Here is a 27,810-nt window from a genome sequence, read left to right as displayed (position 1 = left end):
AACGTAGAATGGTGCTACGTATATACAAACCAAATGACAGTGTTTTCCTTTGATTGTAAAGTAGGTACAATGTATTTCATATACCCAGGAGGCTGCCAGTGTGATTATGCAACTACACTATGTGATTGAATTGAGTAAAACAATTTTGGAGGTGGTGGTAAATTGTTACATAACATGATCATCAGAATTTAACCTTTATAGTGTGTCTGTACAGAGACTAACTTGACATATCCCCTATCCTAAGGTTCAATGCTGCATATGTGGTTGGTATTTCTTTTGTTTTGTTTTGTGTGCAGGATAATGTGGAATCACTGCTTAACAATTTTGTGAAAATGCACATCAAATATCATGACCCTCAGAAAAAAAAAAGATGTACTGTATTTGTCTATAAATTCCAAGAGACACCAAATTTTGGATCAATTACATGTATGTAGGGAGAAGCAGTAAAGTACAAGTTTGTGACAGTGAATAAAGGTCACAAGGAAAACAGTGTTTTGGAAATTACAGGTACATGTGTAAAGAGTGTCCTTTGTGCATCTTCCAGGTGTACACTTGTGTGCATGTGTGTGTATCTGTGTGTCCAAATGTAGGTTTGCCCAGCATCTACGTACACAGGTGTGTGTTTGTTTGTTGTGGGTGTTGGTTCGCACGCGTGTGTGTGTGCATGCATGTGTATGTGTGTGTGTGTTGTGTGAGTGTCCCTAGGGTGGGGCAAGAGGCTCTAAGAGAAATACATATATACATGTATATATATATATTTTTTTTAGGATTTAACTCGAAAGGCTCCCTGCTGGCATGGCTGGAGATAATGTACACTTTTTAGCTACTACACTGCATTTTTATGAAGTTTAAAACCCAGCCATGATTTCCAGCCATTCTTTACTTCTTCTGTAGCAGAAATACGACAAGGAACTAAAATTAGGTTCATGTACTCAAACTACGGAGTTGTATATGAATTTGAACACTACACAGAAAAAAATGATAAATCAGATTGATCGACTCGTAAATCTTTATTTTCATGTCAAGAAACTTTACATACAGCAGAATATTTATATAGTCATACATGTATATCTATAATTATGTATATTGAGCATATCGAGACATCAGGAGATAGAAATTCAGTTCTTAAAAAACACTTTACCTGGCTGGTCACAGATATTTCCTGTGTCTAACCAAGGAGGTTTTATACATGGAGTTCCAACTGGCTGTAATTATTCAAACAGTTGTCAGATTTCTATTGATGTACAAAAGAATTCCACAGGTGCACTTGTGCCTTTGATGGTCGATGTTCGACGCTGCCGTCTTGCTGAGCAATCTGAAGATTCATTTTGAACGTTATCATAATGTTGGTCATATTTTGCTTATTTATTTGTTAAATGAAATGAAATTTCACTTAATGATAAAGCATGTAAAACAAAAGTCAATCCCGTCCAGAAATTTGTGCAAAAGTGTAAATCAGAGCTGTATCATGTGAAAATGTTTAAAAGTGTACCATCCTGGAAAGCTGGTTTTATCACTTTTCCGATTAATTTCCACAAATGAAACTAATATGGAATAATCTTCAAGTATAATTCTTTATTGACAGATATATCAGATTAGTGCCCGGGTATGCCCAGTCGAGTAATTTTCATCTTTATTTCAGCATTTTTTGCTCAATTTCTATTCGCGCATCCTCGTGTCTGTACCACCTACCTTTTATAAGAAGGGATAGCGAAAAGTAATTACCATCACAAAGACATATCTTCCTTTGAAGGTGGCTGGTGATTATGCAATGAAACACAAGTCAATTGTCTTCGTATCTGAGCGGCAGATCCTGTTTGGCACATGCTTCAAATATTTTTGAGCGGGGCTTCGAACATGGGTTCAAAGGAAATAAGACAGTTGTGACTCCATTCTCTTGAACCTTCTTGGTCCAACATCAGCTACTAGGTTTAACTGGACATTGTGTCGACCTCATCATAAACTGCATTCCCATGGATGAAAGGATTACAGCTTGTATGTGATCATGGAGAGAGATCAATCACAAAAAAAAAACAAAACAAAACAAAACACTTTTTCTGGGCAGTCAAATAGGCTACAATTAAAACAATGGCAAGGTCTTCCTCCAAAATAGCTTTTACATAAAGTGAATGATCAGACCCTGAACAGACATACATTCTACCTGGTACTCACAAATACTCATCTCATTTTTCACTGCAAACGAGGTATAAATTTGTATTCCCATTGCATTGCATTGCATGACTACACCCACATCTGCTCAAGAAAACCAATCACAGATTTTCTTACTCATCTATATTTTTTTTTCATTTCAAAATGCAAAATCGTTTCCCATTGGATAAGCCATTCACAGAAAAATTAAATTCATTTTTGTATGGATTTGGGTTGTACTTTCCCCCATCCATCTATCACTTCATTCTATACCTCACTGACACAAATTTTAATGGCTAGTAGTGCTACAATCAAAGCATTAAGGATCATATTGTAACTATAGACACATTATTAAAGAAAAAGAAATACATGTAAGGGAAAAGATCAATAGTTGGGTCAAAAGTTACTACAACTGTGGCAGAGAATGTCATATTCTAGCTTAAGTTCATCCAGCAATATCTAATAATCTAGACACAGTAGGTATAACCTGTTCAGAATACAAATAGCTAAAAAAAAAAAAAAAAAAAAAACTCACAGGTCTATCAACAATCAATAGAATGGCCCATGCATCATGATCACCCAAATTAATTTCTGCACAAAGTTGTTGTTCATACAGAAAAATATGATAATTGGTTGAGGGGCAGTGGATGTATCATACAGCACACCTCAACTCAGCTGCTCAATACACAAAGTTATGCAGAAGTATTTTATAAAATGAGGACCGTAGACAAGTTGCATACAAAAATAGAGCAACATTACTTCCACCAATCACTTTGCTCTGCTGGTCAACTACCAGTGTACATATTTACTTCCTGTTACATGTGGATACTTACATGTACATAAGATATAAAATGCTACATTGACAAAAGAAGACAAGTAAAAACATCTGAAAATTTATTGAACGGGTGGTACAAGTGTTATTACACTAATTTTGTTCCATGCAACCACATGCACATGTATACCATGTATATCCTATTCTTAATTCACCCTGAACAAGTACATCATGCAATACCATTATGCCTGAATCAATGACAGTTTGAAAAGGATAAAGTGTCAATGTACCTTACTGGAGTAGCGCTACATTCAATCTAAAACCATGATATGAATATGTGACCCTGCATCATAAGACAAAAAAAAAATTGCCAGACATGGATTTATGGTTAAGGGCAGATTGCGAAAGAGCAGACTCTAAGCTTTACAACGATGAATAGCTCAATTGAAATGGACTCTCCTAACCTATCTACATATTGGAAAGAAAGAACACACTCTGGAAAAGTATGAACTGAGAAAAGAGGCTCTGAAGTACAGGGTCTATCTGTCTGTTCAAGCGCTTTATGATCTTTACCAAACCGTGCTAGCTGTGCAATAAATGGGACAAAAAAACAGGGCATATATCACTGGAACAACAACAATGAAGGGATTATTAGATTAAGTTGAAATTGACCATACTCTATTAATACATTCTATACATGATTACTGCCAACTTTCAAAGCAGTAGCATTATATCTTCAAAAGTTATCAGACTTGAAAGTGAAGAGTGTGCAAAGGATTATCAAGAAATGAAAAGGGGCCTCTAAGACATACCTGATCTCACTACTTTACAAAAAAAGGTTGTAGAAAAACTGCTGAAAATGCACTTTCCCAATCATTTTATTATCCCAAACTTAAAGAGTTAGCTATCAGGAGTGTGCAACATTGAATACCAGCAGCACTTTTGGGCCTTCCCTCAATACAAATCTGTCAATTTCTCCCCAGTGCTTATAGACCTGTTCGGTTTCGGGGGCTGCATTTTATGTCAATGTCTATTTCAGCCATCACTAGGGGACTTTAATATGTCTAACAACAATCAATTCATACACTGTATATGCACTTACATAGCAATGCACTCAACTCATTGCTTAACCATTTGAATACTTTTTCTTCTTATTTTAGAAGCCCTCCAGTTATGGTGCTTTAAAACTGAATAAGTCTATAGCAAAAGAATTCCAGGATCACGTTCACTTTGGTAAGGTTCCCATAAACTTGCAGAGAATTGAAAGCATCACCTCATCTGCACCACCTCCAATGGATCCCAACCTGAAGATATTAGAAGAAAATTGAAATGAACATTTTCTGGTTAGCCATCCACACAGATATTACCATCATGGATGTGCCTTGTACATGAAAGATAAAAGGAGAATTGATCTGAAGGATAACACATTCTAGTGAAAGCATTCAGAAACAAGACATATTGAGGGAGTCTACGATGGATGTGACTGCCCCCCCCCCCATTTGTATGTACAACATAACGTCATATTTCATGCTTTCTAGATACAAATGAAGACTGATGGGATCAATTGTGACATTAAGGAAATACACACATATAGTTAACTTTGCTGAAGTCGACCTCACATCGAACAATTGTTGAAGTAAAAGTTCTTTTCAAGTCCTCTTCTCTTTATACTCTATCAATTTTAATCCATCATAAATTGAATTTTCTCTAAGTCAGGCTATTTCTTCAGTCCAAATAGATTCAACTTAGGCAAGGTTGACTGTACATGTATTCAAAAGTCAAATGACACCTGACTGACACCTTATTGTAAGCAGTGAAATTTACTAGTCAGACCTTTAGCAGCTTTTCCATAAATCTACAGGTACCCTGTACCCTGTAGCAAGGAAAGTGATTCAACTCGCAATAAACTGCGTGTGAACTAACCACATTTTACATCTCACCTAGTATCACGGTAGTATCTAGAGACGAGCATGTCATTCGTGAAGCCCATGCCACCGTAGTACTGGAGGCAAGCATCGCTGGCCTCCCGGAGGAGTCGGCCCCCCTTGAGCTTGGCCATGGATGCCATCTTGGTCATATCCTGTCCCTGAACATACAGCGCTGGAGTGAGACACACACCGAAAAGCAAAGCCGGGCATGGAAGTCAATTTATTTTCAATATAACATTTTATTCAACCAGAACTGCAATATTATAACAAAAGGGTGTACCAGAGCTCCACACTGGAGGAGGGGGGGGGGGGGGGGGGGGATCGAGATAAATTGCTTTAGAGTCTGGGCTAGAAGCCACAGGAACAGATATATTTGATGATGGAGTTGTCTTTTTGTCTTTTTTATCATTTTTTCATGTTTCTTAGCTTTTCAAACCACTCATCACCAGGATTAGAGTCAGGTTTATCCAGATTCATCCTTCTGCCAACAAATCCTGTCATGGGCCACATTGGCCTCTTTAAGGTAAAAAGGTACAACTGTAGGTACATGATACAAATCTCTTCTCTTGCCAGCTCTCTACATGACAAAAGGGTGTATCTAGAGATACACCAATTTGCTATCCAATTTACCCCCCAAACATGTGAAAATGATTTAAAAATACCTCCTGTTATCTCAGGAACAAAACTCTAGAATATCTGAGAATTGTCTTAAATTTATGGCCTCAAAGACCCCAGAATTGGACAAATTTATAAAATCTACATTATACCCTGATACATGCTTTTGCCATATCACGGCTGAGAAGAGTTGATTAGTACGGCTGCAGGTGAACGATCCACGAGGACTGCAAGATGTACAAATGTATGTTCCGTTTCTATGTGAATTGATGATCTTTGACCAAAGCTGGTGATGTGGTCTACAAATGAGCAAATTGAACTAAATGGCTTGGAGTGGATGGGAGAAGTTTCCACAGTGGACAGTAAACTAAATTCAACTATAATAGGGACAGGTTAATGAGGTTCACTCTTTCATGGACAAAATCACACTAGTGCCTACAATGTACTGAATTCCAAGACGGTCAGGCTAAATCCACGGACACTGAATTTGAGTGGAACGAAACTGCATTAAGTGTGCAACAGTTTTCTTTATCGTGACACACAATTATGTCCTACAAGAAGGTACAACTTTAGAAGTGTATGCCACATGATTTCAGTGACCGACTGATAATAATTATGTACTTTCATGAACATTTAATCATATTCAGTACCAGAATTTCATTTGTCATTTTCAGTCACACTGCAATATCACATTTTAAGTCACAATTCTAATAAAATATAATTTTTCTGGTGTATACAAGTAGGTTTCCAAAACTCATGAAGCTATTATGTGAGATGGCAAGATGGTTTTGTCAAGTACATTTTGAAGTAGTAAATACCAGACACATTGGCAAATATGACTTTAGGAAGTATCATGTTCTGTCAAACTGTGACAGGACATACAGTAAACTGCCATGGCTGGCTCTAGCAATAGCTAGATCTACTCACACTGCATGCTCCACTCATTAACTGGCAAGATCAAGACATTTTGGTTTGCAATAATAATGAGCGTGCGTCTACAAAACTGTACACTGTGCTCTGTAAGAATTGTATTACTTTTTGTGCAGACAGCCACAGCCAGTAAGCTGCAGCATTTGAAAATAACACAACATCTTTATCCTGGTGTACAGTGGAATTATTCTGGCCACAACAGTTAACACTGGACAGGTCTTGTCATCAGTGGAAACATCTTGAATTGGACTGGATTACTAGTAAATTGACATAAAATGGTGGGTCCAGCTGTCAATGGATCAGTCTGAATTATTTTACTGATTCAAGCGAAATACCTAAATGGGCTCATGAGCAGTGTGAGTATTTGGATTTATCTCAATCTGACATAGCCAATGATGAAGACCTGGGGGGCGTTTCATCAACGTGTTCGTCGGAGGTTTTCACCGACAAATTTGCTATCAGCCAATCAGATGCAAGGATTTCAGTAGCTTTTAACATTTGTCAGTGTAAATCACTGACAAAAATTTTCATGAAACGGTCCCCAAAATGCTTGTGAGCCAGCTAGCATAATAGCCTTTTGACAAGGCCTCGTGACTGAGGAATGAGACTAACTTGCCACACCGAGCACTGCGAGAAACGGGTGAACACGAGACTAAGTGGCGCAGCCACGAAGCCTTTTCAAACCCTTTTGATTTTTCCTGCCGCCTCACAATGTATGCGAGTATGAATTATACATGTATTCATGAGTCAAACCGTAGTTGGTATGCAAATGTTACATGTCAATGCTTTCAATGCAAGCAGTATAACGCTACAGCAGGCAGGCAGCGCAGGCTGGATACAGATGAGCAAGCCGCTGACGCACATACTAATGCATATTCAGTTAGATGCGGTGTAATTACGAGCACGGCAGTCACTGACTGGACGCTACCTTTGTTTGGCAGCAGAATCGGCAAGAAACAAGGTTCAAGATAAGAAATTCATGTCAGAGTCCAAACGACCTCTTGGCTGCTGCACTCAGTCTCGCATTCTCTTGTTCCCTTGCAGTTAGTCTCTTTTCCAAGCCTCAGCCAGGAGGCCATGCCAAAGGCTAGCTAGCATTGGACTAACAGCTTTCAGTCTGTAGAATCAGACAATGTGCATAAGTTGTCATGCCCGAGACACAACTGCTGAATATTCATTTAAACTAGAATAACTCATAGTGAACAGAGAGGAGGAAATCATGAAATCTGCATCATGGATCAAAGTCCTACTGGCAGACGTTCAATTTCTCAGACAAAATGGGCTGGTTTGGACTGTGAAGGAAGGGTAAAGTTTAATATCCCTGTTCCACTCGTTATACCAAACAGATACAACAGACTTACACTGCAACAATAATGCTAAACCACAAACACAAGCAATGCACTGCCGATACCACTTCCTTTCACTTTGTCAGTTCAGATTACCCTACAACTTTTCATGTGAAAGGGTATTGCATCTCAGAAAAGGACCTCAAGACAGGCCTCCCACCTGTTGCCCGGTACACAAGCGACCTTAGAAGCTCTGTCTCTGTCTTGAGCTCGGCCAGCTTGAAGTGCACCACCTGGTTGTCCAGGACAGGCTTGCCAAAGATCTTGCGCTGTCGAGTGTACTCAATAGCATCGTCGATCATCAAGTCCAGGGGCTGAAGAGCTGTGTTTGTACAGCAGCAGAAGGGGAAGACAGTGCAGGAGATGTAAACAACATGGGGGTGGCGGCAAATAAGTGAACATAAGTTTGTGGATAAATTAGAAAAATAAAGATGATTTCGGGACTTATGTCTCATCTCACCTCCAGGTATTCACATGATGAATGCTGTGATGTTTTAGCTGAAGTCCTTCGTTCAAGCTATAATGCATTACTTACTGTTGAAGATAATTTAGGCATCTGTAAATTATAGCTAGCACTTTCTTGTCTGCTTATTTGTTTGATTATTCTTAAAATATGTTGTTTCCATAAAAGGGGAGTTTGTAACATCTAAACAACCTGACAGGTATTGGTATTAAGGAAGATAACATAATGCTTCTGGTTACAAATTTCTCAATGTAATGAAAACATACATGTGAAAATAAATCTAAACTAAATACCATACTTTTACGAAAGTTCTCATTAACTTGGAATGAAAGCCCAGGGAATCTTTGTTATTATAATGTTGTTGTTGTTTTTGTTTTTTCCGAGGAAAGCCATTCTTTGAAGAAAGCTACATCCAGATCATCTCAGGATTGATAGCGCCTTGCAAACTTTGTGACATTGCTACATCTAACAATAACGACACCAAAAGCACACATCTGCGCCCCATTTCATAAAAAGTTGATGTGACAGCAACTCTTGCTGCAATGTCAAGTGTCATGGAAGTGAGAAGAATCCAGCTTCCTGATTGGTTATTGCTACAAGTTGCTATTCTAGCTAACATTTTTGACATTGTATAAACCGGGACCCTGGTCATTTTGATGGTACAGTATGCAGTGACAGTATGTACGGCTTATATTGCCAGTCATGAGAAGTGATTATATATCTCCTTTGATGAATCCTTGATTCTGATTGGTAAAAGGTGCAGTCACTAATTTTTTGCTATACTGCCAAGCAGTCAGCTAGTAGGCTGAGTAACATGCGTGTATGTACATGTCTATCACTGTTGGTCACGTATCTATCATAGTGGTGCATTGTGAAATTACACTTTATGTAATTTCTCTGACTGGTAGCACAACAACTTCATTTAAATGCCTCTTGAATTAGTATAAATATATCAAATTAAGTGGGATGTGGTACATAAAACAAATATTGACTGTTTGTTTGTTTGTTGTTGTTGTTGTTGTTGTTGTTGTTTTGTTTTTTTTTGGGGGGGGGTCGCAGATGAAACTATTTGCACTGGGTGATTTCTCAACGGTGCTATATGCCCTATGACTTCATCTTGGAGCATAGCACTGTTGGAAAGTCCCCTCTGGGCAAATAGTACTAACTGCGCCCCTCGAAGCAGTCAATATTCGTATACAAAACAACAGATAGTGACTGTAGTTTGCCCGACATTTTCAAGAGCGTTTCGAGGGTACAATTTATCTGTCACTCATCCTACATGCAGCTGCTCCCCACAGCCGCTCCTCCTGAAACTGCATCATCTGATAGAGGAAGCCTGCCCCCTCCTGGCCAATCAGGTTGCTCTGTGGGACGCGCACGTCTTCGAAGAAGATCTCAGCTGTGTCAGAGGAGTGCATGCCAATCTTGTCGATGTGTCTCCCCCTCACAACACCTGGAATGAGTGAAATTGGGATGCAGTTGACACATGGATTAAAATTAAAATATATTGTATCACGCATGAGCATTCAAATTTTCTACCTATTCTTGAGCATTTGCCCAGTTCAAAACCCCCAAAAAGAAGGCCACAATAAATTTCCACTTTTCCACTTGGTTTCAAAAAGCAAGCTCTGAAGCTTCAAAATGATGTATGACATGGTTAAATTGGACCATCCTAACCCATTACAAAGGAGATTAAAATATCTCAGAGTTAGGAGGTGCAGTTTCTAGAAAAGGGAGAAAGGAAGATTTACAGATAACAGTCACACAGGTGTGCTGTGTAGAAGCATCTATGCAAACATGTTCTATTTCACAGTGAAAGTACATGTAGTGCCTGTCAAAAAAATATGATTCAGAAAAATGCTAATATTTCAATTTCAGTTTTGTTTCAAGCTGTCAAATTTTGACAGTACGTAGAGAAAAGATTACTCTCTAGGGTAAGACAAACTAAGAAAAAAAAAATTGAGTCAGTCTACCCAAATGACATATTTTGGTCCATGACAAGAGAATCATAATCTGTGACTTTTTGTGGGTGTTGATCAGGGCGGTCATCTATACTTCTCAAAGCTTCTCCACAACGTAAATTCATGGCTAAAACTGCAACTCTACACCCTCATCAACTGTCAACGTGTAAGGAGACAATATTTCTTGATGAAATACAATAATGCAGGATAAACTAAGGAAACTTCTAATCAAAGATTCTACAAGATTGCACACATGTATAGAGTTTTTCTATTTCCAATTTGGTTTAATGAAATGATAGTCATTCGCAACAACAACTGAAATTTGTGAGAAGTAAAATTTCTCAGCCTTTGTTCTGTCCAAACAAAATCACAATTAACATTACTCTCTAAATTATGTCAACATTCACATATAAATAATACTATAGCTTATCATTTAATAGATATTCACTGACATCAATATTACTATTACATTAAGAAAATTATTATCATCATGCTCATTCTCAGTTTCGTCCTCATTCTTACTTTTCTATCTTCATTCTTGTTGTCATCATTGTCAGTACTATTCTATCACCATCAAAGATCATTTTCCAAGTATATATAAATCAAATACCATGGTACCTCAATGCTTGTTTAAACCTTGTGACTACGGGGATATCATCCAGCCTCCCCCCCCCCCCCCCCCCCACCAACACTTGGTGTACCCACCCTTGGAGTTCATCGGCAAAATGATAAGGGACTTGTTCTTGTGGGCGGGACCCTCTCCAGTGTTGGCCAGCAGGCACATCCAGTCCGCCTGGTGACCATTGGTGATCCACATCTTGCTACCGTTGATGATGAAGTCATCGCCCTGCTTCTTTGCAGTGGTGTGAATATCTTGGTTGACAACAGAGCAGAGGAGAGAAAAAAATGCTCAGTAGCTGGTACGCACCACCATTAAAAGCAATTGAATGAATTTATACAGCACTGTACAATCATTAATTGTATGATCCTTCGTGCTTTTAAATGAACATCTCATACACACGCACACACACACACACACATACACACAAAAGTTGCTGTCATCTATAATTGGTGATGCACAAAGCAATATCTATGATAGAACCATGTAAGGTATCCACTGGAACACATAGCATCAAAAAATATTTGCATGCTTTTATTTTTGCACTAGCTTCTGATAGCGTGAAATGCGAGAAAATTTCCATACCGCGAAAATTTCCACTTTTACAGTATAACTGTATATTCCAAAACTTTTTCATGTCCTATTTCTATTAACTCTCACTGCTCTGCTTGAATGACTTTACTTCGTTCTTGAACATGTGCAGTAGCAGAGTTGTCCTTTAACCCTTTCTGTCCCAGACTGTTGGACAGTGGGTACAACTCTATGGGGTTTTCTGTGCCAATTGGCAGTCATAGCACACAAAGCTTTATTAAAGCAATATAGACCCTTACTTGCCACATCGGAGCCGGCCACTGGTTCGCTCACTCCAAGACATACCACCATGTCACCAGCTATAGCTGGGGCGAGGAATGTTCTCTTTAACTCGTCTGACCCAAATCTACAAAAAATGCAGAGGAAAAGCACAAAAATGGATGTGTTATGAACAACAATGAATATCAGCATCACGTCAACCACCATCACCATGCATTTATATACAGTGTGTATATTGCGCGACCCTGCAACACAAAAGCACCAAATTTTTGAAAGAGCAGCTTACTCTAAGCTTTCAAAAAAATGGTATGTGTAACTCAATACACATGGACTTTGCTAACTCATCAAATAATGGAAAGAAAGTGCACAGTGCTCTTTTAAAAGAGTTTGTTGAGAAAAGAGGCTCTGAAGTTAAAGGTCTATTCAAGTGCTTAAAATCTCACCATGCTGTGTTCTGTGCAATAAATAGGACAAAAAAACAGGATCCTGTACAACTCAATGGCAAAAACAATCAATGGATTATAAGATTTAGCTGAAATTTTGTTCACTACAGTAGTATATTGGCATATTCTTGGCATGACTAACAATAACTTTCAATGGAGTATCATCATCCTTTCAAAAGTTATTAGAACTGAAAGCAATGAGAGTGTAAAAGATTTTTTGCAAGAAATGAAAGAGGCCTCTCTGACATGTGCACGTATGTACCTAGGCACAATATTCTATACTTGTGAAAGAAAAAATGCTCTGGAAAAACTGTAAAAAAACACAACATCCCATCTGTTTTATAATCCAAAAGTTTAGCACTGGAAATGTAGACGAAGAAAAGCTCTTTCAGAAAATATGAAAAAAAAAAAGATGGACAAGGCTGACACATTACACCTATTTTGAGTCCTCACATAGAATCAGGTCATACACCTTTTTGTTGGCTTTGTAATGCACGGTCACATACCATATAATATTATACAACTTATCTATATATTCTATCACAGACAAACGAAAGGACTCTTGATTTCTTTGCACGCATCATAAACATACTAAAAAATGACAAAACTTTCTCAGACAATGAATGGTTTACAAATTCTAGTAGCTTCTACTTTCACTACGATTTCTATTTTTTTTTAAACACGTGCCCTAGATGAGAACACCCATGCTTTGTGTATGTTTTCAAACATAATTTTGTTATTAACCAATTTCTTCAACAAGGCAAGTGCCAAACTGTGTCTCGCCCATTCGCATACAAGAAATTATTATACAACGCCCAAGTAGATCCTTGTAATTTGATTGGAGGATTGTTGGTGACTTGATATTCAATAAGTACTCCATTCAAAGCGCCGTGCAATTTTGGATCTATTTTTGCATGCAACTTGGTTCGATTTTTTCGTTCTATTCCACGGTTCGAGAAATTGTACGGTATGGAGGTGTATCCTATTACCGAACGATTTTTGTTTTATTGCTCCAAACGGGCAACATTATGCAATAATTCAGCCAAAAATATCCTTATAGATAATTGAAATGCTGATGACTTTAGCTGTAACGAAAATACTTGAAAAATAAGCCAACTTCTAGAAAAAATCCGTATTTCAAATAACCCTTCCACAAAAGTTGTCTCTTTTTACTGACGCAAATCGTATTGTATTACCGAACGTGCGCCCTCTGTATGGGGAAATTTGTACATTGTATTTTCGGTCAATGTTTATTAACGCAGGACAACGAATATCGAAATTTTAGCAATTATTACGTAAATTTGAGGTAAATTACGTTTTGTTTTGTTTTTTGCTGCAGTTTAGCAATTTTCGGCACTGGCTTCCCCTGTGAGATAACAGCGTGTAGTGCAATAAATGCGTATTCGAGTTGTTGTACGCGCTCCATTGACAAAGTAAGCGTTCTGTAATAGGATACCTGACTATACTGCATGTACTGTGTGTTGCATATAAATTGCAGCTAGCGCGATGGACATACGTGCGGTACATCCCATGCGCGTATGAAGGCCTACGTACGTAGTGTTCGTGTACATGTATGAGCGCTAGCTGTTACCTGTATCTGCACTGATTGCACAAGCCAGAAAGAGAATCGCAGTGGATCCACATGTAAGTATGGCTATATTTTTCATATCTACTACATAGGCCTACTTAGACCTACCTAACAATCCTCCACCCAAACAGAGATCTACTTGGACGTTGTATAAATCAAATAGTGTATGGTCTTTACTCGTGCAATGGAACGAGAATTTGCACTCGGTGAAAGATGAGGCGCACTATTCAACTCGGCTTCGCCTCGTTGAATAGAGCGCCTCTATCTTTCACCTCATGCGATATCTCGTACCATTGCACTCATGACCATTCACTATTTGTATAATATTTTTGTAACGCCCAGAAGTTCATTGACCCGCCTATGACCTTTGACCTTGTGGTGACCTTCAACTCCCCGAGGGACATTTAGCATCCAAGTTTGGTCACAAACAGACAAAGGGATCAAAAGTTATGAGCCATAATCAAAACGTGCCAGAAAAATTTAACAATGGGCCCTAAAAATTTGTTGACCCCTTTCTGTGACCATTGACCTTGTGATGACCCTTAATTCCCCAAGGGACATATACCGTCCAAGTTTGGTCACAAATGGACATAGGGAGCTAAAGTTCTGAACCACAATCGAAACGCGCCCTTAAAAACTGAACATTTTGGGCCCTAAAAATTTGTTGACCCCTGTCTGTGACCTTTAACCTTGTGATGACCTTCATCTCCCCAAGGGACATCTACCATCCAAGTTTGGTCACAAAGGGACAAAGGGATCAAAAGTTATGAGCCATAATCAAAACGTGCCATAAAAACTTAACATTGGGCCCTAAAAGTTCGTTGACCCCTGTATGTGACCATTGACCTTGTGATGACCTTCACCTCCCCAAGGGACATCTACCATCCAAGTTTGGTCACAAACACACAAAGGGATCAAAAGTTATGAGCCATAATGAAAACGCGCCATAAAAACTTAACATTGGGCCCTAAAAGTTCGTTGACCCCTGTCTGTGACAGTCTTGCAAGTAAACTTTAACGTATGACCTCAAATGACCTTTGATTTCATCACATGACCTCCGACAACACCATAACATGAAAATACCCCTAGTGCTTCTATCACCCAAGTGTGGCTGTCATTGCTGTAACAGTTGCCAAGTTATGCATCATAAGAGAGTCTTGCAGGTAAACTTTAACATTTGTGACGGACGACGGACGGACGACGGATGGACGACGGACGGACGCCATTTGGATCCCTTGGTCTCGCCTTCACCTCCGGTGGGCGAGACAAAAATGAGGAGTTTCAGGAGATGGTGCTTCACTCCCTAATGCTGCTCTTGACCCTCAAAGTAGTACAGTACAAGTGTATTTAGCACTGATTTCTCCCCTTTCTCTTTTCCTTTTTTAATTCTAATGAGTTGTAAGTCAAGGCAATCAAGACAAATGACTTCTGATAAACTCAATCTACAAATATATTCAGAAATAAATGTTATGACCTTTGACCCTAATTTACCTACACAAGATGGTGTCCGATCAAGTAGTTGTTACTTTATGAAATAATGTACTTGACATGAACTAAACATGTGCAAAATATTGGGCTGATAGGGCCTGTTTTTCTTGAGTTATTGCAAAGAAAGTTGCAAAAAGAAAGAAATATGAAAATACATCGAAGCTAAACTTTGATTTTAGCGAGGTTTTCTAACCTCACTTCGATGTTGTATGAAAAAACGGAGGACAAGTTATTGATAGCGCGCAGTCTCAGCTACAACATATTAAAATCTGGGAGAAATTCACCGAAGGGTATTAAAGTGAGCTAGTGCTCGATAAAGACAATCATGTCAATTTTCACATCTAGAAAAATTCCCTCCCATAGAGATAACACGTCATAACGAAGATACACAAAGAAGTACATATGACCTTTGACCCCACTTTGCACAGACAAGATGGCATCTGAGCCAAAAGTGGCTATGTCGTGAAATGATCCTTGTAACGTGGTCTTTACGTGTGCAAAATATGGGAAAGATAAGACATGTATTAACCAAGATACAGGATGAAACATTTATGACCTTTGACCCTAATTTACATACCCAAGATGGCGTCTGATCAAGTAGTTGTCATTTTATGAATTGTTATACGTGACATGAACTAAATATGTGCAAAATATGGGGGTGATAGGGTACACGTATCTTCTTTTTTAGTTACTGCAAAGAAAGTTGCAGAAAGAAAGAAATATCTCAATACATCGAAGATAAGCTTTAATTTCAACCACGTTTTTTGATGTGATCCCGACACCGCATGAGAAACAAAGGGCACATTCCGATAGCGCGCAGTCTCAGCTACAACATGTTAAAATCTGGGAGAAATTCACCGAAGGGTAAGTGAGCTAGTGCTCGATAAAGACAATCATGTCAATTTTCACATCTAGAAAAATTCCCTCCCATAGAGATAACACGTCATAACGAAGATACACAAAGAAGTACATATGACCTTTGACCCCACTTTGCACAGACAAGATGGCATCTGAGCAAAAACTAGTTATCTTGTGAAATGATTCTTGTAACATGGTCTTTGCATGTGCAAAATATGGGAAAGAAAAGACATGTATTCACCAAGATACAGGATAAAACATTTATGACCTTTGACCCTAATTTACATACCCAAGATGGTGTCCGATCAAGTATTTGTTATTTTATGAAATAATGTACGTGACATGAACTAAACATGTGCAAAATATTGGGCTGATAAGGCTTGTTTTTCTTGAGTTATGGCAAACGAAGTTGCAAAAAGAAAGGAATATGAAAATACATCGAAGATAAGCTTTAATTTCAACCAAGTTTTTGGACGTGATCTCGACACCATATATGAAAAAACAAAGAATATGATTACGATAGCCCAAAGTCTCAACTACAACATATTAAAATCTGGGAGAAATTCATTGAAGCATAAGTGAGCTACTGCTCAAAAAAGATAGTCATGTCAATTTTCATTTCCAGAAAAACTGCACTCCCATAGAGATAACACGTAAACTGGTCAAATTTGACAAGATTACTTTCAATCCATTTTTACGAGGTGATGCCGTCCATCAATCAAAATGTTGTTACTATATAAAGACTGTTTAATAAGCTACAACATACTGAAATCTGGGTGAAAATTAACAAAGGATAAGTGAGATACGCTCCAGTGAACGTGAAATTTGATGACGTCATTTTGAAAATTTACTTCTTTTATCTTATTAAGAAATTTGATGTCTTTTAATCATTTTTCCAGCATCGCCAACCCATGAAATGACATGTACAACTCATCAGCTTTCAGAATATGTAAAGAAAATGGGGGGTCACCGTCCATCCTGACGAGTAAAATCGGATTTAAAATTGGCGATTTTTTTGCATTGTTGCACTGTATATCGCCTTTGACGCGCGCGCGGAATAAGCCTGTTTTCGGAGATAGCTCATGTGCACATGGGTACAAATGACCTTTCATTTTTCTCAGTTAGTTAGGCACTTCACTCAATTCAAAGCGACATAATGCAGCAGCTTGCCCAACATAGCAATTTATGGAACTTGTATTCTAACAAAGAATGAACTTGTGTAGCTGAAGTGACCAGAATGGTTCGTCAATCGACACTTTGGGAAGCATCTATTTCATTGTGCTATTTTGAATACATTAACAAACTTTTTCTGTTAACATTGCCAAATACCAGGCTTGCTGTCAGGTGGATGTACTGGCAGGCACCATTTATAAGGATTCATGAATAATCGTAGGATTCATGAATAATCATAGCATTACAGATGCTTATCTCAGTGAAATTAAAAACCAACCTGTCTCTCGGCACAAATGACCTTTTTCTACTCATGCTCAAACTGGAACCCCGAACTGGCTTATTTCAAATTTGACGGGCCCGTATGACGTCATATTGAGTCGGATTGACTTGAAACTTGGTAGAAATATTCCTTGACATTTCAGGCATCCGATAAGTGTGAAAAAATGGGAAATTTCTATTGCATAAGAGCTGTGCGTGCGTATATGTGCGCGCGCGTACGCGTCCGTCCAATTTTTTCAGTTTTTAAAAAAATGCTCCAAATGGTCTGAAACGTGTGCAAAAAAATTTGAGCTCGATTTGAGCATACAAATATTTCAACGCACGCGTATTCGCACATTTTAAGAGAAAATATGTATTTTTACAACATGAGTACAATGCGCATAACTTGAAATATATGTGACGTAAATTTCATTGAAAAATTCCATTCCATTAATGAGATATGATTGAGAATGTGTTTTCATATAATGATGTCATAGTGACGTCACGGTCGACTGATCACAGTGATACATTAGATTTGTCGTCTTTGGGACATGATACACATATGGTATGATTTTGAAATTGATAGCAAGAGGACTTTCTGAGCTAACCTCTGCACAACTTTTGAGGAGAAAGAAGAAGAAAAAGAAGAAAAACAAAGAATCAGTACAGATATAGAAGGTGATCCGAAAGGATACTCGGATCACCTAATTAGCAGCAGAGAATGCATGCAACATTGTACAAGAACAAGTCCTTGTGACTCGAGGCACTATAAAAAAAAAAGATTACTGATGCTTGAATTCTAAAATACTCCTGTGTGATAAATGACTATCAACTGGTCATAAATAGCTCTGCTGACACTGCAGTCTAGTCAAATTCACAGATTGCCAAAAACAACCAGAACAAAGTTTAACACATCACATCTTATCTCTTCCCCCCACCCCCTCTCTCTCTAGCCATTACTACATGTACAGTGTACATGTACATGAGATATTACAAAGTCTGAGATGCATGTATTGTTTATACAGAAAATGAGCCAAGATATGACATTTTTCGAGTGTGCAGACTTTAGATACAATAGCCGGGTTCACATGTACAAAATAGCGGGATGACGATCGCGATGCACATTCCTAGTTTTTTTTGCGAGCGTCCACATGTACCAAATTAGCGGGATAGCGATCGCGATTGGTATCCCGCTAATTTGGCGAGCATCCACACGTACCGTATTATCCCGCTAATTGCCGATAGAGATAACAGCAAAGCCTGCAAACTGGGTCACACAGCGCCCTTTGTCCATTGTCTCATCCCGACCGTTCACCGTTCGCGATGCTTATCCCGCTAATTTTCGGGTTTTTTCTGTCCACACGTGCAAAAAACTCGGGATGACGATCGCGATGCAAATCTCGAGATTTGTATCCCGCTAATTGGTGTACGTGTGAATCCCCCTATTGTGTATCCATGAGCAAAAGAGAGAGATAAGCTGCAAAAGAAAAAAAAATCTTATGACGAATGTAACCCTAGACATCCATAAATAGCACAAGTACATTGATAAATAGCACATACATCCATAGCACAAGTACATCCATATCACCAAAGTTCTTTAGATATTGCTGTCTCAACATCAAATGCTCTTTGAATGTTTTTCATACACTTTACACGATCTCCACGTCGTATCATCATCGCAAACGGGGTTGTGCATTGGCTACATAATTGTACAAATTTACATGTTATACAGCAGTGATATGTAGCTACATGTACGCTTGTCTGAATATTTTTCAGAGAGGCATTAACCCATTGAGGACGGGGTGATTTTGCTTCAACACGCATTTCCCACAGACACTTGCCTAAGTATACTCAGGACTCGTCCTCAACGGGGTTTTGATTAATTACCCTGCCCTACAATAATGTCGCATGAAAACAATTTGGGAATTGCCATGGCAACCGGACCCATATGACGTCATATTGAGTCGGATTGACTTGAAACTTGGTAGAAATATTCCTTGACATTTCAGGCATCCGATAAGTGTGAAAAAATGGGACATTTCTATTGCATAAGAGCTGTGCGTGCGTATATGTGCGCGTGCGCGTCCGTCCAATTTTTCCAATTTTTAAAAAAATGCTCCAAATGGTCTGAAACGTGTGCAAAAAAATTTGAGCTCGATTTGAGCATACAAATATTTCAACGCACGCGTACGCGCACATTTTAAGAGAAAATATGAAGTTTTACAACATGAGTACAATGCGCATAACTTGAAATATATGTGACGTAAATTTCATTGAAAAATTCCATTCCATTAATGAGATATGATTGAGAATGTGTTTTCATATAATGACGTCATAGTGACGTCACGGTCGACTGATCACAATGATACATTAGATTTGTCGTCTTTGGGACATCCCACTGCATGGGTTACCACCTTGTAGTGGTCAGTGGGCTTGAGTGTCTCAGTGACCCGGAGAGCTATGCCGGCGGGAGTGTTTACTCCTGGTAGGGCCACCCAGGCCGGATTGGTCGAAGGTTGTATGACTGGCAGTAGTGAAAGTCGTGAGGAAGCTACTGGCACGACCAAGGAAGCACTAAACACAGCCAAAGTGAAGATGAAGGTAGGATTTTGGAATGTGCTGTCAACCCTTATGTACGGATCTGAATGCTGGCGAATGACCAGATGCGATGCTGCCAAGCTATCAGCATTCCACACAACATGCCTGCGTAGAATCCTGCGCATTTATTGGCCCAACAAGATATCCAACTGCTACCTCTTCTTACAATGCCGCACTGAGGACCTGGAGACTCTAATCACCAGGAAGAGATGGAGATGGATTGGATATGTCTTAAGAATGGACGCAAACTCCATCCCCAGAGTGGCTCTTCGTTGGACACCTGAAGGGAAAAGAAGACGTGGTAGGCCCAAGCAGACGTGGAGAAGAACAGTAGAAGGAGAAATATCAGATCACAGACAGTCCTGGGCTTCTCTACAGAGGATGGCCAGCAACAGAGATGGGTGGAGAGCCTTCCTCGCTGCCCTACACGCCAGGGGGCGTAAAGGGTTGACCTGACCTGACCTTTGGGACATGATACACATATGGTATGATTTTGAAATTGATAGCAAGAGGACTTTCTGAGCTAACCTCTGCACAACTTTTGAGGAGAAAGAAGAAGAAAAAGAAGAAAAACAAAGAATCAGTACAGATATAGAAGGTGATCCGAGAGGATACTCGGATCACCTAATTAGCAGCAGAGAATGCATGCAACATTGTGCAAGAACAAGTCCTTGTGACTCGAGGCACTATAAAAAAAAAGATTACTGATGCTTGAATTCTAAAATACTCTTGTGTGATAAATGACTATCAACTGGTCATAAATAGCTCTGCTGACACTGCAGTCTAGTCAAATTCACAGATTGCCAAAAACAGCCAGAACAAAGTTTAACACATCACATCTTATCTCTTCCCCCCCCCCCCTCTCTAGCCATTACTACATGTACAGTGTACATGTACATGAGATATTACAAAGTCTGAGATACATGTATTGTTTAACAGAAAATGAGCCAAGATATGACATTTTTCGAGTGTGCAGACTTTAGATACAATAACCGGGTTCACACGTACAAAATAGCGGGATGACGATCGCGATGCACATCCCGAGTTTTTTTTTGCGAGCGTCCACATGTACCAAATTAGCGGGATACCGATTGCGATATTTTCTGTTAAACATCCCGCTAATTTGGCGAGCATCCACACATACCGTATTATCCCGCTAATTGCCGATAGAGATAACAGCAAAGCCTGCAAACTGGGTCACACAGCGCCCTTTGTCCATTGTCTTTTACGCGTCAGTGGTGTGGTTCATGCGCTGTTGTTGTGCTCCAAAGAGGTGAAGGACCACTTCGCAGAGCTAGAGGCCTCACTGTTGTGATGTGCGCATTGCATGATGGGATATAAAAACTTGAGATTCTCATCCCGACCGTTCACACGTACCAGCGCGGGGCCAATTATCCCGCTAATTGACAAACCAGCGCAAGATTTCTTGGGATTAGCATCGCGATGCTTATCCCGCTAATTTTCAGGTTTTTTCTGTCCACACGTGCAAAAAAACTCAGGATGACGATCGCGATGCAAATCTCGAGATTTGTATCCCGCTAATTGGTGTACGTGTGAATCCCCCTATTGTGTATCCATGAGCAAAAGAGAGAGATAAGCTGCAAAAGAAAAAAAATCTTATGACGAATGTAACCCTAGACATCCATAAATAGCACAAGTACATCCATAAATAGCACAAGTACATCCATATCACCAAAGTTCTTTAGATATTGCTGTCTCAACATCAAATGCTCTTTGAATGTTTTTCATACACTTTACACGATCTCCACGTCGTATCATCATCGCAAACGGGGTTGTGCATTGGCTACATACATGTAATTGTACAAATTTACATGTTATACAGCAGTGATATGTAGCTACATGTACGCTTGTCTGAATATTTTTCAGAGAGGCATTAACCCATCGAGGACGGGGTGATTTTGCTTCAACACGCATTCCCCACAGACACTTGCCTAAGTATACTCAGGACTCGTCCTCAACGGGGTTTTGATTAATTACCCTGCCCTACAATAATGTCGCGTGAAAACAATTTGGGAATTGCCATGGCAACCCCATTTTCAGCCATCCTCCACAGAAATAGAGTCTTTTTACCACCCAGCATCCCTTTTATCCACAAAAAGTCTGACTGGAGTTTGTCAATATATTCTGTTTCCATTTGATACAATGTCTTTAAATAATAATTTATAATAATTTATAATTTTGTCTGAAAGCTTTATTTACTGGGACTGTTCTGAGACATGAAAGGATTATTCTATATCAATTTCTATATCATATTGATCAGTACTTAAGGTTTTATGAGATTTCATACATAACTGTTTGATAGGTATTGCAAAATGAACTTCTCTTATCTGCCCATAATGATAGCATACATCAACTGGATGCAGATATTCTGGTTTAATCACAATTAATTTTTGTCCTTGGTAGCATGCTCAGACCAACAAGTTAAAAGTTTTGAACCACAATTGTGGTGCTATAAAACCCAATCAAACGGCAACACGAAATACATGGATCAACAGCAGGGTACTATGTATTAAGCTCATTTTCCCAAGACTCATGGCTAAGCTTAGTTCAAGGTATTGTTACATGTGATGAAAGGTAACAAGATACATTGTAACAGTATAATATCAAATATGTACATGTATGAATGTTAACAATCAATCTGATTATGGTATCTTTCTAGTACAGTCAAACCTGTCTATAGCGGCCACCCAAGGGAAACGAAAAAAGTGGCCATTATAGACAGGTGACCACTATAGATAGGTTATCCAACTATATGTGTGCATTGCCTATACATGTACATGTACAAGTGTTCTTTCACTATGACAGAAAAAGTCACATTTTCTTTGCATTTTCTATTGTTGTCCATACATAATATCATGAACTGCAGTAGTCTTCTCACACCTCGCAATAATAGCACTGAATCTTCGATTTTCCTCAAACTTTCACTCATGTGTTCTACTATTGCTGCTTTCACTAAATCCACGTAGATTTGGGTTTCGGTTTCCTTTAGATATCACCAAATCTTCTTAATCCCTATTGTGGAGTCAGAAGGGGCCTGAGCTTTCAATCCTAACAGAATCTTTGTCAGAGACAGGGAGGGAAAACAATCACTTAAAGGACTACACACAACAAGAACAGTCAGGGAGGGCTAGGGACACAGAACAAAGAAAACAAGAGGGATGGGTTGGAAGTCAAGGGCAAGGAGGCCAACACATCCATGTATAAAGGGAGGTGGATGAAAGCAGGAAGGTGGACAGACAAAAGGCAGAGGTGGGTGAGTGATGATCCCAATGATCATGGGGGCAACCTGTGAAGGATACGGATGAATAGGGAGGCAACATCAAACAAGATATTAACAATAGAGGGATAAGGAATAGGGAAAGAGTGAAATAGCAACAGCATGAGTGAAGGGGTAGGGGCTGAACAAGCAGCATGCCCTAATCTGGTGTACAAAGAAGAGGCAACAAAATGAAAGTGAGAGTCAACCAACAAGAGCAGGTTACGGATACAATGATAATAAAAACAATCATTAATTATAACATGATAATCCCTATTGCATCAACATGGTCTTCCTGTTAGACTGAGGCACATCAATACACCCTGAGTTAAAGTTTGGATGGATTACTGAGTGCTGATTAAAACCAAGTGGATGGTCACAGTAAATAACTCATAACAAATTGTACAGTCAAAGTGCACTTTATCACCTACAATTGTATCAAGAGGCTGGCTGCATGAGAGGTGTAACCTTCATACTTCAGACTGCACTCTTACCTTGCCAGAGCTGGAGTCGCCATATCTGTCTGGACACCTATCGCCATGGGAACCCCTCCGCACCTGATTCCACCAAGCTCTTCTGCAACAGCCACACTGTAAGTGTAATCTAGGCCAAGTCCACCATACTCTAGTGAGGAAAGACATTGGAATGGAGAAAAACATAATTTTTCTTTTTTAACCTCAAAGAAAGTCAAATGGGTTGACTTGTTTCATTTTAAGAAGCACAAACTGCAACAAAGGTAGAGCGACTGGATGCCAAGTTGACATGGTAGCCCTGGGTCATGATATCACTTTAACCCGTGGAGGACGAGTCCCGAGTATACTCGCGCAGGTGTCTATGGGAAATGCGTGTTGTGGCAAAATCAGTCCGTCCTCATCGCGTTAAGAAGCATACGAGATTATAAATAGTGCATCTATACAGTATAATGCATCACATGTTCATACAAGTATATCGCCTAACAATAATTACAAACATACAAAATAGTCAAACTACAATAAAATGAATCTTGCAGGCTTGGGCTAGTACTCAAAGACTTACCTGTTGGTCTTGAGACCCCCAAGAAACCAGCTTCTCCTAGTGTCTTCATGACCTTATGGGCAGGAAACTGCTTCTCTTTCTCCCACTCATCTACATAAGGATTGATTTCCTTTTCGATAAGCTGGAAAATGTAAAAAGATAGAAAACCCAAAATGAAGGTGATTCAGAAAAATTGGGAGAATCAATTCCTTCAGTTTCTGGCAATGATGCAAACCCCTGAACTACAGTACAAGTGATGCCTGAAGGCCGTACTGATTATTTGATGCTCTGCAAATTTTAATCTGCACTAAATCACATGGGTGATGGTATTTCTTTACCATCTACAGCCTACCAGGTTTAAAGGGTGTGTACAGAACTGTTGAGGTGAGGATTTAGCATTTAACGTTTTGCGAGATATTCAGAAACCACTGTATGAGATGTCAAAGAGCATGCAATTCTAAGGGGTATCAAAAGTTTATTTGATGAAAATCGGTATTGAAATGGCTGAGATATCCAAAAACAAGGTGAAACAAAGAGACCCTAATAAAAGCGTGGCCTGTCGCCTTTTATTATTACCACTTTTGTTGGATATCTCAGCCATTTGAAAACCAATTTTTATCAAATAAATGTTGAATCCTTCTTGAAATTACATGCTCTTTCATATTTCAGAAGAGGTTTCTGATTATCTCACTTCAGAATGTTCAAAACATGAATCCCCACCTCAACCAGTACTGTACAGTCGCTTTAATACAGTGTATCTCATCACGTACTGAGAGAACAAAAGTTCTTGCTGGGATATTTTTCAGCTGTATCAATTACAGTCTTGCATCTTTTATGGACTCATGTAGTTTTGTCATCAACACAGGTTTGCCTGTTTCCTTGTAGTGAAGCTTGTACTTTGCAGCAGTAATCCCTTTTGCAGCTCATTTTGGAAGCTAAACTGGGATGGGGCGCGTGTGCAGTAAATGACTGACCAGACAGTGATGTTTAGGAATTTTTGCAATCAAAAGTGAAAGGTGCAAGTAAAGAATAATTTAATCAATAAGAATGGATGCTTCAACTCTGGCGATAATAGTAGTATTTACACTCTGTCAATACCATTCACCACAATATGGTGTGTTTTGTGAATTAGGACTTGTACGACAATTTCACAAGTGATTGGCTTTTCTGAGGCACGGCTGTCAACTTGGTGAGTTGGGCATCACTGACGTTGCACCTTTTTGCAGGCTCTGACACGATCGCTTGCAGGAATTATTTTTCAAAAATCGCGTACGGAGAGAGTGTTTGATTTCCACACACGTGTATAAACTGGTGAAAGGTTATATTTTTTTACTCTTCATAATTATCAGTTAAGTAAAAATTCTCAGGACTGCCTCCCTTTAAAGAGAAAAACAAGTTTGTAATTTTTCAACTTGGAGACAATACATTTCTGTTATGCGATGAAGGCATTATTGATCCCGAGTATGACATGCAGTAGTAGTATACAAATAATGACTGCTATGGGGGGCACAGTTAAAATCAACTATGCCCGAAGCGAAGCTGACGGCATAGTTATGGTTTTCACATGGCCGAGGGCCTACATAATTTTAACTGTGCCCCGAATATCAAGCTGTCATTATTTGTTTTATATACCGAAAATATAGATTCTTCTTATCTGATTGGATAAAAGGTTACCTGAATTAAACAAGGACTAAAAGCAGCACTTGTAATCAATGCTGATCGACAGCGCGGCGGTCGTATCATTGGTGTGTACATATGAGCGATCTATGTGTACGGGGTTGCGACTGTCTCCAAACCTATTTACATACTGTACAGGGCACAGTTGATTCTATGCCCCGGGCACAGTAAATCATGACGTCATTTTGATCAAAAATGGGGCACAGATATGACTCCACTTTTAACCAATCAGATGAGAGGAACCTATATATGAGGTATATAATACTCGATAGGCCTACATACATGTTTGTACCTATAGATACTATGCCAGGGCATGTTAGTATGGAATTTTGAAATGTCAACACTCAATTGATCAAGACATCACTATTAATTGGCCCTCGTTCAATGATAATGTGCACTACCAAGACTATATCTTGAATCTAGATCCCTATCCATTCTCAGTTTATTCTGTCTTTTCTTTGCTGGCATCTCGACTAGGCACTATTTTGATCTACCGTAGTAAATTATGACATACAGGTATGGTATTACCGGACAGCATGCATGGTAATTCCGGACACGCACATTTCTGCGTACTGATGACATTCAATACTCGCAGGGCTTCGTAGACTAGCCACATAGAGCGTTGCATGGACCGAAATCGCAAAAAATGTGACACAAAAATGTGAAAAACGCTAGTTTAGAAGACATCGATTTTTCTCAAGATTTTATCGCGTGAACTGTTCGAAATGTTCATGTCAGACATTTTACTGTAAAGTACGAAATTTGAGCGTCATTTGCCGATTTTTTTCTTTGTCGTCCGCTCGATAGGAATGTGTACAGTGAATCGTGTATGAACTGCAATTCTGGTGCAAGGACAAGATGTGAAATGAGGTCGATTATTCCATTTACGAACAGCGTGTCCGGAATTACAATGCGATTTTGCACCGTGCAAAAAGACAACTTTTTTTACAGGGGTATTAAATTATGTTTGAAGCATATTTTCTAAAATCTGGAGCGAACAATTGACATAAGTTGGCTGAATTCGTAATTGCCAGGAGTCTGTGAAGTGGTGTTATTTTTAGCCGTAATTTCATCCTCTGAGTAGGCCTACGGAATTCAAAGCCACGAAAAAAAACTTTAAAAAGCGTTCGGTGATACTATCTTTATCTACTCTACTATTGAGTCTAGAACCTGGCTTAGAACCACATACATTGTAGTCTGTCTGGTACTCTCAGTGCCAACCTTGGCAGTGGTAAATTTACCACCCATACACCTGTACTTGCACTGCAAGTTAGTGTGCTGTTCCTGATCTATCTACTCTAGTGTCTAGTCTATGCTTTGCTTGGGTAGACCGGTCTAACGCTAGTCGTTAGTTTGGCTGTGCAAGTGAATGTGGGTCATCGTCCTTTTATTAGTGCCTTATTTTTAAAACTGCTGCTTTCTTCTAAAATCCCTGACAGCAGTAGACACGTCTATTACTATCAATCAAGTGAAAATGAACGAATACGTGCCACATCAGTTTTACCTTTTTCAACGACTGTCGGATTTCCATGTGACTATCTGTGTAGATGATATCGTGGTTACCAATTGTCATTTCCGCACCGTCAGCCGCTGCTGATTCCACCGACATGGGGCGACGACATGAGCCGACACAAGCCGCCGGCCGTGCCCGCTTTGCTAGGCCCAATTCCTTTGCAGAGAATCGTCGAGCAACCACTCGAAACATTTTGCGGATTATGCTCCGAGTTTCTCTCTGAACTTGAGAAAAGTAGACCGGGCAGTCGAGTCTGCTTTGTTGCAGCAAATCAATCAATACTTAAATCAAAACTTGATGAACTAGCAGTGTGTTGATCCTTCCCCATGCA

The 27,810-nt window shown here is 39.3% G+C and overlaps 1 protein-coding gene across 1 annotated transcript; it reads right to left on the bottom strand.

Moving 5' to 3' along the window:
- Window positions 1-1,064: 1,064 nt before the first annotated feature.
- On the bottom strand, window positions 1,065-27,810 carry LOC139734847 (probable acyl-CoA dehydrogenase 6). The gene is made up of 9 exons (XM_071645632.1): window positions 27,471-27,810; window positions 24,311-24,431; window positions 23,770-23,899; window positions 11,613-11,719; window positions 10,869-11,036; window positions 9,482-9,655; window positions 7,900-8,061; window positions 4,861-5,020; window positions 1,065-4,224 (listed from the first exon to the last, which is right to left on the bottom strand). The coding sequence occupies exons 1-9, from the start codon at window positions 27,669-27,671 to the stop codon at window positions 4,146-4,148; spliced, it is 1,302 nt and encodes a 433-aa protein (XP_071501733.1). The 5' UTR covers window positions 27,672-27,810; the 3' UTR covers window positions 1,065-4,145.

This window comes from Diadema antillarum, unplaced genomic scaffold (genome assembly GCF_040938485.1).
Source record: "Diadema antillarum isolate AM-2024a unplaced genomic scaffold, OU_Dant_1.0 seq00000550_RagTag, whole genome shotgun sequence".
NCBI lineage: Eukaryota > Metazoa > Echinodermata > Echinoidea > Diadematoida > Diadematidae > Diadema > Diadema antillarum.
This window is presented reverse-complemented; position numbering and strand designations above follow the sequence as displayed.

Bases quoted from the DNA above. Each gene is read 5' to 3' on its own strand.
- LOC139734847 (XM_071645632.1), bottom strand. From the start codon at position 27,671: ATGTTTCGAGTGGTTGCTCGACGATTCTCTGCAAAGGAATTGGGCCTA. The intron at 9,656-10,868 runs GTGGGTACACCA...CACTCATTCCAG, and splicing joins TTTGCCGATGAACTCCAAGG to GTGTTGTGAGGGGGAGACAC. The intron at 5,021-7,899 runs GTGGGAGGCCTG...GTCTCACTCCAG, and splicing joins GCTTGTGTACCGGGCAACAG to CGCTGTATGTTCAGGGACAG.